Raw genomic sequence first — 17454 nt, 5'->3', positions numbered from 1 at the left:
ATTTGAAACCAAACTCTCCTAGATATATTTCCACATTGCAGAATTGATGGAATAGACGAAATTCCATTATGAGACTCGAAATCCAAAAGTCACCAAAAATAACTTTTTAACAACTTTAGCCTTCCACCTTCCAACTTCCAAAATTTCCATAATTCATAATTTTCCACTCAAAACTTGAAACTTAATTCAAAACTCATTCAGAAATGACTCGGGACAAATAGCGAGAGGGGTAAATTGGTAATTTTATGAAATTTTCCAAAAATGACCGATCAGGTCATTACACCATCGGACTTTGAGAAAAGACACATTTATATTATCCGTTAAATATTTGGCTCATCTATGCCAAAATTTTGACGGATGACATAAATGAGCCTTTTCTCAAAGTTCGATGGCATATTTGAGACTTTTTCCTTTTACAAAATAAGTTAAGGGCCTTTTAATATGATTTTACCTTAGGCGATGAGATCCATTGAACCGCCCCAGAACAAGGATTGTGGTAGATCGGTAAGTACTTCTTCATTCTTAATCAGAGGTTCGAATTTGAGTCCTCTTAAGTATGATACCGCCTTCAAATTTCAATACAATTTGAGTGCCCCTAAATATGATATCACCTTCGAATTTCACTACAAATACCAAACATATATCATATAAAAAGGAATTTAAAAAAAAGAATATCACTATACCATAAATCATATATTACTTTTTTTGTAATATTCATAGCAAAATGTACTGTAACTAATCTTTGTTAATTCTACTATATTAGAAGAGTGGGTATAATTAGAGGTATCAACATGTCTGCTTGTGGTCTTTTTTTATTAGCTGAGGGTATTGTGGTAAATTCAACATGTTGTCCCACATTCTGCTTACTCCACGTGGTTGTGTGTCCTTCAGTTTATTGTGTGTGGCTCCATGCCTGCTTTCCATGGATCTTCCTTCATCTATTGAAAAGGAAAAAGACGGAGCTATTTCTCTTCAAGGTTCTTCAGCTACTACTATTTCCTCTTCAATCTTTTCAAGTACTCTTCAATTTCAAGGTAAGTTTTTCTTCTTTCCCTGCCTTCCTCTTCATTTTTTTTTAGATCTGATTTCTTGTGTTAAGTTTTTTAGACATTCTGTTAAGCCACCACAACTTAGCTATTTATATATGTAAAGGGAAGGAAAAGACACATTTTGCTTTTGATTAGCCATAATTTTGAGGAGGTTGTATGAACATATAGGGAAAAAAATTACCGTTAAGCCTTTTAGGCAAGCTTCGTGTGATGAGTTTTGAACCTGAAACTTCGCAGGTAAAAGATTAACAATTCAACTAATTCCATAAGCCTTAAGAATAGCTTTTTTTTTTTTTTTGGAAGATTTGATAGTATAGATCATTTACAATTGCTAATTTAGTGATATAAGAAGAAATTAATAACAAAAGAGACTTGCAAATAAGATATGAACTTTCCATCACAATCAAAATGCATCAGTACTTGCACTAACAAAATTCTATTTGAGTCTATCTAATTCTCAGCTCATCAGTTTAATGCATATGCACCTATAAAAGGAATAAGTGTGTTTTATGTTCGCATAGTTTGATTGTGATATTCCTCCTGTTCACATAATGCGCGTCGTAAAGACATTTTTGTTACACTTGAAAATTATGTGTTTAGGGACTTACCTGGCTAGAATTTTGGATTCATATCGATGGGCACTCGATTGAGTAATTTCCAAGTTTGTTTTTTCTTTTACAAAATTAGAAGTGGCTAAATGGATGGTTCATCTGTATATGATGCCACCTAATGACAATGTTGAGCCACAAGGACTACACTCCTCTCTTTTCTAAAGGAGAGTAGATTATACATGTTAAGATATTTTATTCCACCCTTAGTTGTGATGACATTTTCTTTGTGTAGAATACTAAAAATGAAGAGGCATAATACTTGAAGAGGCTTTCCAGAAGAAGCCCTACAGCCCCTACTACTAATTAAGTAATTCCGCATGACAAGTTTCCGTTTCATTGTTAGAATGAATTTTTTTCCAGTTTAGAGAATATTAGTTCATTCACAGATGTATGCGTTGTTATAGCAATTATGTTATTGGCAAAATTGATGTATTTAAGCTATCAGACATTTTTTAAGGAGTTGTATCTTATTGACATAATTAATCATGTTTGCTGAAAATGACCTTTTTGCTTGAGATTTCATTCTCAATGTATAATTAGTTAACATTAGTTGAAGGAAAAGTTTCTTTGTTCAAAAGTAATTGCCATTCTAAAGAAGTATAAATAAGGACTGTTGCAAAGCTCGGAGGATATCAGTACAATCCTCTATTACTTGTCAACACATGCTTATATGATATGTCAGTCTTTTATTAAACATCTTATCTGGAATCAACTTGCCCCTTTAAAAGCCAACCTTATCACTTGGAAATTGCACTCTCTACTTAGTTTAGTGACTTCATTTATGCGAATAAGACTTTACACAACAACCAAAAATCATTTGGAAACACGAGAAGTGTTGCCAATATTATCTAGTTTATTAAGATAGACTACTATTTTTCATAGCTGATCAACTAATATGATACGAATGGAGAGAGTACTACACATTTCATTGAAGTTAACGTCCACACTTCCACGTGCCTTGTGTTCAAACCATACATAAACAATTAATTGTTTTATCATCCATATTTTTGACTTTGAATTGCACATCAACTCCTCCTCCTCCTCAGATAACATTTTTGACTTTGAATTGCACACCAGCTTTGGTTTAGTCAGAATGGAAGCAACAAATCCAATTCTCATTCTCAATAATGCTATCATTGTTACCATGGATTCTCATGACCACGTTTTCGTAGATGGAGCAATTGTTATACAACACAACTCAATTATAGCCATTGGCAAATCCATCAACATTCTCACTCAATTTACTTCTATCTCACATCAACTCATTGACCTTCGCGGACAAATTCTCCTCCCAGGTCTTTCCTGCTTCTCAATTCATGCGACACACTTAGAATTCACAGAGTTAATTAAGATTTCTTTTATATGTTTCTTTTAGATATTTAAGTTGTCAATGATTGTGATTGATAATAGTACGTAGTTTTTAAATATATAAATTTTATTAAAAGTTCAAAACTCTTTGTGTAAAGTTTAAAAGTTTCAACTGTGTCATATAAACGAAACAGGGGAAGTATTTATCACTTTACCAACTTAATCCTCTGTTCCAAATTACTGACAGTTTTTTTCTGTTTAAAAATGTGTAACAATTTAAACTTAAACTTTTTATTTCACTCTTTTTATAGATTTATAGTCATGTAAATTTCTAGGATATATATTTTTTTGGCTTAATATATCAATGTCTTTTAACTTGGATTCAGCGGTCTATGTCTTCTAATTTTGAGCGTGCACTACTTAAAACTTGTATAAAATTGAACAAATAGACAGTCTTTATGAGACGTCCTACATGACAATTTTGTTCTAATGTGGTGTCCTATTGTGTATTATATGCCACATTAGGATCTCTATTCCATTAGTCTAATAGCTTCTTTGATCAAGCTTTTGAGAAACCAAAAATGTTCTTTTTAAATAAAAAAAAAAAATAGTTTAGTGAGTTTTAAGTGTTTGATCAAGTTTAAGAAAATGAAGTTGTTTTTGAGTAGCACCAGAAGTTCCTTTTAGGATGTAAAAAATATATTTTTTCTAAAAGCATTCTTGCGATATAAGCTAAGCACAACTTACTGCTCTATTATTAAGAAAAAAATTATAGATGTGTGTCTACCACTGTCACAAATTTGAAATGTTTAATTTTGATATGAATGTTGGATCAGTATATTCATTCACTGAATTACAGCACTTGGTACTTACAATTTTTTTGTTTAGGTTTGATAAACACACATGTTCACACGTCTCAACAATTAGCGAGAGGAATAGCTGATGATGTGGATTTGTTGACATGGTTACATGATCGCATTTGGCCTTACGAGTCCAACATGACGGAAGAAGATTCATTCATTTCCACTTTACTCTGCGGAATCGAACTTATTCACTCTGGTGTAAGTGAAATTGCAGTCAATAGTTGTCTGAACTATCCACGTTGTAGATAAATTTGTTTGAGTTTAAGTTCAATGTACTGGCGTGTAAACAATGTTTACAAACTTGAGTCACTTAGAAGGTAATTGCAGGTAAATCCCTATACAACTTGTTTGGATGGTTTAACGTATTGTATTGTTAGTTCATATGCAATGTTTGTTTTGATTGTTACTTAAATAATATTTGACGTGATCGCTCATTTTGTCTTAACTTATTATCTAATGATCTTATTTCATCTTTTATCCTATCTTTTAATAATAGCTCTACTCTGTAACCTAATTTTTTTGGTTGGTTTGTCATTCAAAATGAAAACGATACAATCTATCCAAATATTGTATTCGTCAAAACGATACAATACAATATAATACTATACATTATGAAATTAGCAAGTAACCTGCTATATATAACAGGTTAATTACACGGATAGTGCATAGTTTACATTGTTTGTGCATATAACTTAAATCCGATGTATTTATGTTTGTTGTTGATGGATTCAGGTTACGTGCTTTGCTGAAGCAGGAGGGCAGCATGTGTCTGGAATGGCAAGTGCAGTAGAAGTATTAGGCTTGCGTGCGTGTTTGGCCGAGTCAATTATGGACTATGGTGAGGGTTTGCCAGCTTCATGGGCAGCTAGGACTACTGAGGAGTGTATTAAGGTTGGCTAAGTTTGAAGTTTCACTTTCGAAATGTGTTCGACTAAATTTTCAAGCATTTAATAGACATTGTTTTGTTGCTTCCAGCATTCCTCGAACCGATTCATTTCTTGATTCTTGTATTGAAATCATTTAGCTTGAAATTTTTTCATTAGCTCTTTAACTGCCAGATGAAGCTTGGTAATGTTACTTCAGAGTTGCTAATTTGAAAAATGTTTGTTGCTTAAAGTTACGAATGTAATGTTATTTCAAGGATGCAGTCGCAGAAGGATCTGTTTATGAAACACCACAATACAGCAGATGGACGTATCAAAGTGTGGCTTGGGATAAGGCAAATCATGAATTCAACTGATCGGTTACTTACTGAGACGAGAGACACAGCAAAAGAACTAGAAACCGGGATTCACATGGTATATCTCTCTCTCAACTAAAATACAATACAAGATTTATATGGATACAAGGTTTCTATCAATGAAATGAAGAGAAAATGGTCTTTAGTCATTGTCAAATTTAACCATGTTTATGCATTTTACCAACGTCAGTTTGAGTTAATAGAAAATGAAAATTTGTATACTGGACGAATATGTTCTGCTTTACTGATCCTGTATGTCCTCTGCAGACGGCTCTGCTACTAGTGAGATTTCAGAGTTTTCCCCTACTGTGACGTCTAGTAAACGGTTGTTAATGATAGTCTTTTTCTCATTTCCAGCCCGTTGGCATTCATGAATTTAAATCAATATGTTCTTGTATCAAAGAAGATGCATTTCAACAGATAAACGAGGTTTTGTTGTTCTGCTGCCCCTTAAAGGAGAATATGTAAAAGAATGTTGTATGCAAGACGAATAAGTGTTAAAAGGATTTGTCAACTCTACTGATGTCTTAATGTCTCAACTATTTCAGCATATTGCGGAGATACCGTATGAAAATCAACTGATTGTTGAAACGCGAGGAGTTGATAATGGAACTGTTACATATCTCGAGAAGATCAAGTTCCTGCAGAACAATTTGTTGGCAGCACATACTGTTTGGGTCAATGAGAAAGAGGTATATATAAGCTTATTTCCCTATTATTTGATCCGTCTGTCTTAGCTAGTTTGGCCAGCTAAATTTGTGTATCTTGTTCGAGTTTGTTTCTTGGTAACATGGCGGACTACAAGCAAGAGGAAAGAAAATGGATATATTTTGGGAAAAACTACCTATCTAGACATACTTCACTACCATATGTACATATTTTACCTCTAAATTAAAAATATTACATATAATACCATTTTTTAATTATTATACCATATATTTTAAAAGGGAAAGTTAAATCAGATATACAATCCCATTAAATATGGTATTGAATGATTATCTTAAAATTATATCTCCTTAATTAATGGGACATTAACAATTCAAATTACTTTCTCTCTCTTCAATTCAGTTGTTTCCCTCCCCAATCCCACAACTCGTTTGCATCTCACCCCCACTTCCCCACGTAATTCTCACACATCCACCATTACCCCTTCTTCTTTAACCATCTCAATACATGTTTGCATGTACTAAATTCATAACTAACTCTCCATAATCAACACTATATAAAGAGGTAAAGTAAGATTGTGTTCAACTATTCCGAGTAACAATAAGAGATATCCTTGTCATACCAAACTCTGTTTTGAACATCACTTTTCAAAGTAACAACAAGAGATATGTTTAACATGTGCACCGGTCAATAGTGCCTCACCCCAAAAGGAGATTGGCTACTTTGCTTCTGAAAGCAAACATCCAACTTTTTCCATCAAGGTCATGTTCATCCTCTCTGCCAAACCATTAAGCTGAGGAATCTTAGGAAAAGTCTTCTGGTGTCCAGTACTGTGTTGCTTACAATATTCATCAAACGGTCCACAGTATTCACCATTGTTATCAATACGAATACATTTCAACTTCTTTCCTATTGCTCTATCAACTAAAGCCTGAAATTGCTCATATATATTGACTTTGACGAAATATTTTCTCCTATTGTGTAATTGTCATCCATTCGTAACAGTTCTTGGTTTGGCTCCTAGTCTTGATTTAGAAATTGAGCAGATGGATGTGAAGATGCCTTACCTTCATGGTGATCTAGAAGAGATTTATAAGGAACAACATGAGGGCTTCAAGGTAAATTGTAAACTTAAAAAGGGTCTCTACGGCTTAAAACAAGCTCCTAAGTGGTACAAGAAGTTTGAATTAGTTATGGGGTAGCAAAGCTACAAGAAGACTTCCTCTAATCATTGTGTGTTTGTACAAAGATTTTCCGGTGATGATTTTATCATCCTCTTGCTATATGTGGATGATATGTTGATTGTGGGCAAGAATACTTTCAGAATTGGCAAGTTGAAGAAACAGTAATGTAAGTTTTTTGCTATGAAAGACTTGGGTCATGCTAAGAAAATTGTGGACATGAGGATTACTAGTCTCAGAGATGAAATAAAACTTTATTTGTCATAAGAGAAGTACATTAAATGTGTATTAGAGCGATTTAACATGAAGAATGCTCAGCTTGTTAGCACACCTCTGTTCGGTCATATGAAGTTTCTTCTTGTCCTGCAACAAGGGGGGGAAAAGAGAGCATGGACAAAGTCATTAGTGTAAGGTATCCAATGATATGTACTAAACCTGATACTGCTCATGCAGCCAGTGTTAGACCATCTCCAACAAAACACCAAATTTTACACCAAATACTTATTTGGTGTAAAATTTGGTGTTTTGGAGCTCCAACCCAATACCAAATTTTACACCATTTTGGTGTGTGTATAGTGTTACACCAAATTTGGTGTAACACTATTCATCACACCAATTCACTTTATTGAATATTTTAATATTATTTGATTATACAAAATTTTTAATTAAACATTATATAAATTGTATGTTTTAATTAAATATCTTGTATATTTAATTATTTTTATGTAATATTTTTATAATATTAATTTTAGATATAAAAGTTAGCTTTTTTTATAAATTAATATTTCTATATATGCCTTTTTAAAAAAATTAAATTTATGTTAATTCTAGTATAAATTATATTTGGATATAACTACAATTAACCTTCACAAAAATAAAAATGCAAATATATAAATTATTAAACAAATAATACAAAAAATAACTGAAAATAATAAACATTCAAACAAATAATTTTATATGTAACGACTATAAAAGAAAATAATATGAATTATATATGGTGAATGTTTTAGAAAGAATTTGTTTTATAAAATAAGAAAATATAAATGAAATAAGAAATAATAATATAATAATGAAGAGAGAAAAATATTTCTTTTTGGTGTAAAATTTGGTGAAGTAGGTTGGAGTTGATTTACACTAAAATAGTGTTGACACCAAATTTGGTGTTTGGGTTGGAGATGCCCTTAGCATGTTTCTTGAAATCCAGGAACAGAGCATTGGGAAACCTGAAGTGGATACTCAGGTATCTGAGAGGAATTTCAAATGAATGCTTGTGTTTTGGAAGATCAGATCCAATCTTAAGGGATACACATTTGTCAATATGACAGGTGATCTATAATAGAAAATGGTGGTTACTGAAGTTGGCAAGGAGATGATATGGCTCAAGCGATTACTTCAAGAACTTTGATTGCATCAAATAGAGTATGTTGTCAATTGTGACAAACAGAGTACAATAGACTTGAGCAAAAACTCCATGTACCATAAAAGAGCAAAACACATAGACTTGAGATATAATTAGATTCATGAGCAAGTGGAGAGATGAGCAAGTGGAGAGTGAATCATTTCATGTCAAAAAGGTTCACACAAGTGAAAATTATGTGGATATGTTGACCAAGGTGATACAAAAAGATAAGTTTGGGTTATGCAAAGAAGTTGTGGGCATGAGTACTAACTAAGAAGACAGAAATACCTCTTTTAAGTGCATGGGACTGGAGGGGGAGATTTGTGTGGTCTAGCCCCATATTACATGATTCAGGTGAGAAAATCTACATTTGCTGCATATTGCAGCATCCAAATCTCGCAACTTTGTCAAGCATATATTTATTTCGCAAGAGAGTCGAAGAATAGATCCGCAAGTCTGATTTTTTTGTGGTCATTGTGATGTCACTGATGACATGACACCATCATGGACAACTTTCTCCCTATAAAAGGAGCTCAACAGCTTATTTGTTTAATGCACCACATTGAGTGAGGTGAGATAAATATATCTGAGTATTAGAGAGCAGAATGAGATATACCAGACTGTATAAAAACATATTTTGTTAAGAAAAATAGAGTGTGAGCTATTCTATCGTGAGGTTAAAAAACAAAAAGATTGTTCTTTCTTTTTTGAATGTGCAATAGTCTATTAAGTATTGTACTTGTGATTACCACTGTAATATTCCTTGTTATAGTGGATTAGTTTGCTCCTCTTGTCCCATGGTTTCCCCTTATTCAAAAGGGTTTCCCCGTAAAATTCTTGGTGTCACTATTTTTGCATTTTATCCCCATTATTTCCACCTCACCATCATCCTTGATAGAACCCACAGTTCGACCACCATGATCTCTTAATTATTCCAGCTAACTGTTTGAAATTGAAGTTCCTCAATTTTTGCTGCTGAAAGCTGACTAAATAAGCCTGATTGGTTCATTTCCTGAGCAAGAAAAGTATTTAAGTTACGCCAATTCGTGTTTGTCTTCTGTCTTTGCTCATCCTAAAGAAGGGGAATGTTCTTCTTTGCAAAGATCTAAATAAGAAAACGATGACGAAATGTTTCTTTTAACATGGCAGTTTCACATGCGGAGATGAGAAAAGAGTAACATAAGCTCTTATTGCCCCTTCTATGAATAATTATACACTCATTACATATCAAGTAAACTAAAGATTGTCGGGCAAAACTCAACTAGTTCTCAATACAACTTTGAAATTCAGTCTTGTTGCAGTGCTAAAAGTATCTCGACTTCCCTGGGAAATAATGTTTATTGCCGTTTCTTTTTCACCAAGAATGTTTACTGTTTATTTTCTTTCAAATAATTATTATATCTAGTTGTTACTATAATAAGCCATTTTTCAAATTTTTGTTTGTTCACTGCTATTCTGTCAGGTTGACTGTCTCGCAAAGGCTGGAGTCAAAGTATCGCATTGTCCTGCTGCTGCAATGAGAATGCTTGGATTTGCCCCCATTAAGGAAATGCTCAGCGCTGGTGTTTGTGTATCCTTGGGTACAGACGGTGCACCATCAAATAATAGAATGAGCATTGGTATATATTGATGTGTTGCGATTCTTGATATATTGCCTGTTATAATTGTCTAAACTCCCTATGGTACTGTGTTACCGGCACATTTCTATATTTGGTATTCATTTACTTTGTATTGCTTAGAAATGTTACTAATATATCACATCTATCCAAGAATGACTTTAGAAGCTTCCTTGTATTGTCCATTTATCTCGCTTCTCATTAGCGAAATTCATATGCTCGATGTTTTCTGTCTCTTGAACTTCTACATTTCTTGTGATGCTCCGTTGTAATTTTGGTGTAGTTGATGAGATGTATCTGGCCTCTTTGATCAACAAAGGGCGTGAAGTATTCTCCACGGGAACCACTGATCCTACAGCTTTGCCTGCTGAAACAATCCTCAAGATGGCCACAATAAATGGCGCCAAGTCTGTACTTTGGGACAAGGAAATAGGTTCGCTCGAGGTTGGGAAGAAGGTTGGACATCTTGATTCTATCTATGATGAGATTTTCCTGCTGTCCGATTTCATCTTACAGGTTTACTCATTATGAACTACTTTGCAGGCTGATATCGTTGTGATCAATCCTTCTTCTTGGTCCATGATGCCAATTCATGACTGGTATGTGAGTCATTTTGATTTTGTTATATGCATTCTGGTGCTAAGCATTTTCTAAAAGTTCCATCAATCTTAGACTATTTTTTTTGATAACCGTGGTGTTCGGGCCAGCTTTTGTGTGCCTCGACTAATTCCACGGGATACGTGTCACTTCACCAACAACAAGTACAAGGTAACTTTGTCCACCAAGGCTAGTACAGATGAGAAGAAATCATCTAGTATTTTTTCTCTCAGGGGGAATTTAAACTTGAGATAGGTCTCAACCCACTTCATTGACCACTAGGCCACATCCTTTGGTGCAATATCAAACTATTTAAATCAGTCCATATATCCTGCTTAACAAGTGATCTTCTTAGATTTTCATATTGATTGGCACAGTTCCTCAGTTCCCACTCGTACTAATTTATATGCCCTCTAGCACAAATAATGTAACTCGAGAAATTGTGCCACCTAGCTTAGCCAGTGCATAAACTTTCATCTTTGCAAGTATTTCAATTGTGGAACAGTAACATCATAATTTCAATTTCCTCCGTCTTTCGTTCTAGTTTTACTTGTAGCCCATGTAGTTATAAAACCTCGGAATATCGTTGAACTACATATAATATTATACTAAGCTGTTAGCAATCTGTGGATAACCCTATCCTTGTAAATTTCTATGGAGTCAGTATGTTTGTTCTCTCTTATTGGTTTCTTTCGATATATTGTACTTTCAATTATTCCGGTTTATGATATATCATCCTTTTTAGTGATCACCAGATTGTTACGCTAGTTTCTTTTAATGACTTGCAGCATTTCCAGCCTTGTTTATTGCATGAGAACTGAGAATATCGTCTCTGTTATGTGCAACGGCTGTTGGATTATGAAAGATAAGAAAATCTTAACCATAGACGAGGTATATATTGCATACTTATAATCATACTCTTTCATATACTTTGATAGGTTAAATATGTATTCTGTGAAATGAGTGTCACATTGGAATTTTTTTCTTCACAGGAAGAAGTTCTATCAATGGCCAAGCATGCCTCTGCTGAACTTTTAAAGAGAGCAGGCATACAGATTCCAAACAGAATGAATTTTGTGTGATCTCTTGTGTTCACTGTGTAAAGCTGTTTGTAATGTCAAAAAAACATTTAAGAATTTGCTTTGTAATTTCAAGGTCATACTACTGATTGTTGGTGATTGTTGGTGATTAGACAGGATATGACACAATTTCAGTTGATTGAGGACATGACCCAGATAGAAAGACTTGAAGGTCGAGGATTATGAGTTTAGGATAAAAGGGTAGTAGGTAGTCGAGTATGTTGTCGTACTTTTAGTAGTATGAATTAGGTATCACATAGTTTTTTCTCCAATAATGTGTATTAATATTTGTTGTTACACCTATTTGGTGCATTGTTATTTTGTTCTCTTTTATTCTTTCTTACTTTCCTACTTTTTTGAGCTAAGGGTAAACAGAGGTAAGGGTTTGCTACATCATCTACCCTTCCAAGACTTCACTAGGACGTATCAATATAGATTTATTAATATAGCTTAGCCAAAAAGGCTATTAATGAAAGGATAAGCTTTTGATTTACATACTTCTTTCAAATGATCAATTCATCTAAACACTCACTTCTTTATTGAAAATCCAACTAAATTTCACTCGAAATGGCTCTACTTTCTTGGCTCGATTTTCCAACTTTCTAACTGTAAGTGGAAATTTGCACACAAAATCCTGTGCACTCCTCGCCTTCCCTGTCAAGCCTTCAAGCTTTTCCAATTTCCACCGTGTTATAAAAAACTCTACTATTTCAGCATAATCACGAGTTGTGTAAACCCCTAGCCTTTCGGAAACGGCGGAGTAGTTTTCAAATAAATTCGAATCTTGCCCATCATACATGAGATGTTGTGGCATCACAATTCTCTTCTTCATCATATTCTCAATGGCTAACATAGTTGTATTTGGATCCACTTCAAGCAATTTCTCAACAATTTTTATGTAGGCATTCTCATGTCGTTTCTCATCTGCTGCAATGGTTCCACATATACGGGCTAGTACAGGGTCACCGGCCTCTTTAGCTAGCCTAGCCATATTGCCATGCGACAAAAATGTTGCTCGCTCTTGAAATGATGTATACACAAAGCCCATATATGGATTGTTCTCTGTTCCGTTGTCCTAGTAAGACATACAAATAGGATGAACAAGTTAACGTTAGTTTTTTTTGAGAGTACAAAATACATATTGGACAAGTAAAAAAGAACTGAATGAATAATTTGTTTTTGTGATAATTATAAGTTGGTTATTATTTACCGCATTTTTAGGTCACTCATGTTGTAGGTCGTCTTCACCAAATGATATACGAATCTATATACAATTAAATTAAATAATGACCGAAATTTCAGAGACACACCTAAACTTAACTAGAGTCCTATTACCCCCCTCCCTGAACTCATTTTTTTTGTGTAAATGACGTGGCACCTTCAACCACCCAAGTTGGTTGTGTCTGTACACACTCGCCTGCCACTGCCACGTGTGTAAATATTATTTTTTATTTTATTTATTAAAAAATAATAATTTTAAAAAAAATTGAAAAAATAATTCTTATTTTCTATATCTTGTATTTAAATTAAGCTACACACTTTTTTTTACTTTGTATCAAAACATTTTTTTTTTTACCTTCATTCATTAATTTTTCTAGTGATTTTATTTTCTTTGTCTTTCGTTTTGATTTGATTTCAAATTTAATTTCAAATGTCTTGTACTTATAAGTGAAATTTGAACGGATATCAAAATAAGTGAAAAAAATCAACTAAAACATAACTAATTAAAACGTTAAAATTAAAGGATACTTTTAAATTATTTTTTAAAAAAATACACATAATTTTTTAAAATAATTAAAAGTGAAAACAAAATAAATTAATTAAAAAAATATTAATGTGAAAAGAAATTAAAATAAATATTTTACAAAAAAAAGAAATAAAAATAATTAATATATAAGTTTTAATAAATATGTATACTAACTAATTATAAAGTTAACAATAAAAAAAATGACATGTGTCCAATTTGTGCACTCATCACTTGCCTTCAAGAGGGTAATAATAGGACCCTAGTTAAGTTTATAAAGTGTATCTCTGAAATTTCGGTCATAGTCTAGGGTACTTGCCTTATCCTTAAAATAATTATATAAGATATGGTGATGAGAACAACAGTTACCATTCCAGCTCGAATCGTATATTGCATTGTCTTGTCAACCATCATCATATCAACTCTGCCTGAAAGATAAATGTAAGTTCGTAGCAAATCACCATGTCGATTCTCCTCAGCTGCCCATGACCGAGTCCAAATTGCCCATGGACATGAACTAGACCCAGTCTCATCGCGCACTCCATCCCACGTGTTAATCATGGTTTGATAGGTAGGTAATGAATCCTCACCTAGCATATTACCCACAAGCATAACAAAATACTCGTCGGGAAGCCCTAAAACTCGTTGTCTTAATGCCCAAACCTCTTCGTTAAATCCATCAAACCCTTGAGATGGGTCAGGGAGAAATTCACTAGGCTGCCAACATTTCTCTATGGGTTTGCGAAAATCAAGGAGATTTTTGGAAACCCAAGATTCTAGTGACTTGAAGACTTCTAGTTTTTCATGTGGCATTGAGTGAGTTACGTGATGGCGCGATGGAGGTGGCCCTATAAGTGATGAAGCCACCGCGGAGACCGGAGAAAGCCTTTGCAATGATTTACAACGGGGTATGGTGGTGGTTGTAGGGGGAGGTGACGCCCATACAATCGATGGAATGGTGAATTGGGAGAAAGTCATAGAGTGCATGGCTAATGAAAGTCAAAATGGTGTTATTGCGTGACTATTACTGTTTACAAGGAGTCTTATTTATAGGGATAATTTGTTGAGTTTCCAATTTAGGGCGATTTACGTGTCAGACGACGGTAATTAGATATATCTAGATACATGTATTTTTGTCACCAGATACACTAAAATAGAGAGAAACGAGTGAGATGAGGAGGGAAGCGAGCGAGATAGTCATGTACCCTAGGTACGTGCGAATCACACTAGATACACACTAAATACATGTATATGTATGTATCTTGTGTGATCGCATGTATTTGGGATACCAGACACATAGGAGAGTGGCGAGCGAGATTTGATTTGTATTCTAGATATATGCGAATCCACTTGGATACAATGTATCTAAAACAAATTACACATAATTTTAACCTCATGTATCCCGAGAGACATGTACTTAGATGTATTTAGACGCAACAAAATTTAATAAGATTCATAATATTACAAAATATTAGTAATTAACTCCTAAATTAGTGAAATTTCTATAAGTTTCGATTTATTTTTAGGACGGAGGGAGTGATAATTAAGGAGCAGTCGAAGATGTAAATGGAGCTATGTAGATACTACTTTGGATTATTGACTTTAAAACTAATACATATAGTATATCAAAATTGTCATCCTCCTAAGGCAGCATATATAGATAGTGTAGTAGATTGTTGGACTTTTATATGGAGCTAAGATGGGATCACCTCCAGTATTGTTCAACGAATTCATAGATTTTTTTAAAATAAATTTTTTTCACCCAAACTTTTACTTTCCATAGTGATATAGGATTAGACATAAATCACTATCATATTTATTAATAAATTAAATAAATGTACATAGGAGCATAAACTTTTTCACTTCCCCTAGTGATATAGGATTTGGCATAAACCGCCATCATATTTATTAATATTCCTTATTTTCACTCAATTCTCAAGTCAACCGGATACATAAGTATTTTAATCTTAACCCACGTTTTTTTCTTTCTTTTTTTCATTCCTTTAATCTCTCCTAATTTCACTCCACAATCTTATCAGTTACAATTATCATATAAACCGCTGAATTATGTACTTTTCATATTCTCCATTGTTGTTGTTTTTCAAAAAAAAATTGTTTTTACCCTTTTTTCCTGATACATATGATTCTCCATTGTATTTGATGCTCTGTTCATCCTTTTTTTATGCAATGTATCATATTCATTAGGAGTGTACAAAATCGAACCGAAAACTGAATCAAACCGCAAATCGAAAAAAAAATCCGACTAGTGGTTTGGTATTGAAAAAAAAAATCTGACTATATTTGAGTTGGTTTGGTTTTAACTAAAAAAACCAATCCGAGACCAAACCAACCCGACATTATATATGTAATTTTAAAATTTTATTTTATACATAAAAATATTTACTTTGATATAATTTTAAATTATTTCTTATACTATTTCATAGTTTTTATCTTTTAATATATTATTTCAAGTTTAAAACTTAGAATTCTGAATGATCCAATAAAAATTATAGTTCATAGATGTTGATAATTATAATAAAACTTAAATCAAAATCAAATTAATATTAATGCAAAAAAAAATCAATTCAACACTAAGAATGACAATAATATTGAATATTTGTTCTTTAGTTTACATTGATTTAGACAATTAAAATACATAATCTAATTTTAATTTTCCTTAAATATTCAGTAATGTAACTAATATTTATTAAACTTATTTTAGCATGATTTAGTACTTTTAAATTATGATTCATTTTCATTATGACTTTGCAATATTTATTTTATATGATGATTTCATTATTATTTTTTATTGAATATTTTAGTGTCATCAGTACTCATCTCATATTTTGTGATATTTTCTTAAGAAACACCTTAGATAATTGTATTTTGGCTGAACTAAAGAAATATTTGGAGCATAAGTTAATTATATGTTTGTATGCAAACTTTACCGAAAAAATCCAAAAATCTGAGGTTTATTGGTTTGGTTTGATTTATAAATTTAAAAAATTCGACACAATGATTTGGTTTGGTATTTGAAAAACCCGAACCAACCTGAGGTTGAAAACCCGAAAAAATCCAAATTTTATTAGTTTGGTTTGGTTTATAAATTTAAAAATTTTGCACAAATGATTTGGTTTGATAATTGAAAAACCCGAACCAACCCGGTCTTTGTACACCCCTAATATTCATATTTAAGGTCTTGATACATAACCCTAATGTTGTTGAATCTTTGATTAGTTTTATCATGTTCAATATAAATGTATTTGATACATAAACACTACCTAATGTATCATTTGCATGTATCAAGTTTTTCAATGTATCATCAATCTTATTCAAATTTAAACGGCTATATAGACAGTAACAAATTAGTTGTGTTATGTATCTACACTCATTAATGTTTGTTCAGCTTTATCCAACTTAGAATACGATGTATGTGTACATATTACCCAATAATAATCTTCATACATAAAAGCTCAGACGACATGGAACAATTTGCAAACATAAAAAAAATTCAGTGATACATTATATGAAATACATTTTTTCAATTTTCAAAGCAACACTTATCTAACAACAAACTACCACATATCGACACAATTTTGAAACCATATTATAACATGTACTGGGTACATTACAATTATCAATGATATAATCATTCACAAAAACTCAAGTTTGATATATATATATTAATGTATCATCCACATTTGTCTTGATCAAAACAAGTAATTTACATATCTTAATTGTTACACTACTTATATGTACAATGTACACAATAATAACATGATATATTATACAAATTTGTGATACACACACTCGATATACAAGACGTATCTGATTTGTCTCAATTGTTAATCCATTTATTACATATATCATATACAATATATTATGACGATACATTTTTACACAAATCACATCCAAATATAAAATAATGACCACATCATAATCTATAGATACAAAATTACAATACGTGCGGGTCGTTTATAATCACTATGTATTATGACTTACATATTCACAACAAAATGACAAAACAAAACTATAAACAATGATACATTAAAAAAAAAAAACTATATACCAATGGTGGAGAGGGCAGATGGAATGGTGGAA

The 17454-nt window shown here is 32.6% G+C and overlaps 2 protein-coding genes across 3 annotated transcripts; one reads left to right on the top strand and one right to left on the bottom strand.

The window, feature by feature from the left end:
- The first annotated feature begins 928 nt into the window (after positions 1-928).
- Positions 929-11648, top strand: LOC125853656 (uncharacterized). 2 transcript variants are annotated; one of them, XM_049533377.1, is made up of 11 exons: positions 929-1034; positions 2738-2955; positions 3857-4029; positions 4564-4722; positions 4980-5129; positions 5620-5763; positions 9780-9936; positions 10217-10389; positions 10477-10532; positions 11319-11421; positions 11523-11648. In XM_049533377.1, exons 2-11 carry the CDS (start codon positions 2754-2756, stop codon positions 11610-11612), a joined length of 1407 nt encoding a protein of 468 aa, XP_049389334.1. In that variant the 5' UTR covers positions 929-1034; positions 2738-2753; the 3' UTR covers positions 11613-11648. The 2 variants fall into 2 exon arrangements, with proteins under 2 accessions (XP_049389334.1, XP_049389333.1); XM_049533376.1 differs by having other exon boundaries at positions 939-1034; positions 2707-2955.
- Positions 11649-12029: 381 nt separating this feature from the next.
- Positions 12030-14366, bottom strand: LOC125876826 (stearoyl-[acyl-carrier-protein] 9-desaturase 6, chloroplastic-like). The gene is made up of 2 exons (XM_049558087.1): positions 13723-14366; positions 12030-12684 (listed from the first exon to the last, which is right to left on the bottom strand). Exons 1-2 carry the CDS (start codon positions 14338-14340, stop codon positions 12130-12132), a joined length of 1173 nt encoding a protein of 390 aa, XP_049414044.1. The 5' UTR covers positions 14341-14366; the 3' UTR covers positions 12030-12129.
- Between the last annotated feature and the right edge of the window lie 3088 nt (positions 14367-17454).

This window comes from Solanum stenotomum, chromosome 1 (genome assembly GCF_019186545.1).
Source record: "Solanum stenotomum isolate F172 chromosome 1, ASM1918654v1, whole genome shotgun sequence".
Lineage (NCBI taxonomy): Eukaryota > Viridiplantae > Streptophyta > Magnoliopsida > Solanales > Solanaceae > Solanum > Solanum stenotomum.
Note: the sequence above shows the minus strand (reverse complement) of the source record. Positions and strands in the feature narration are given on the sequence as shown.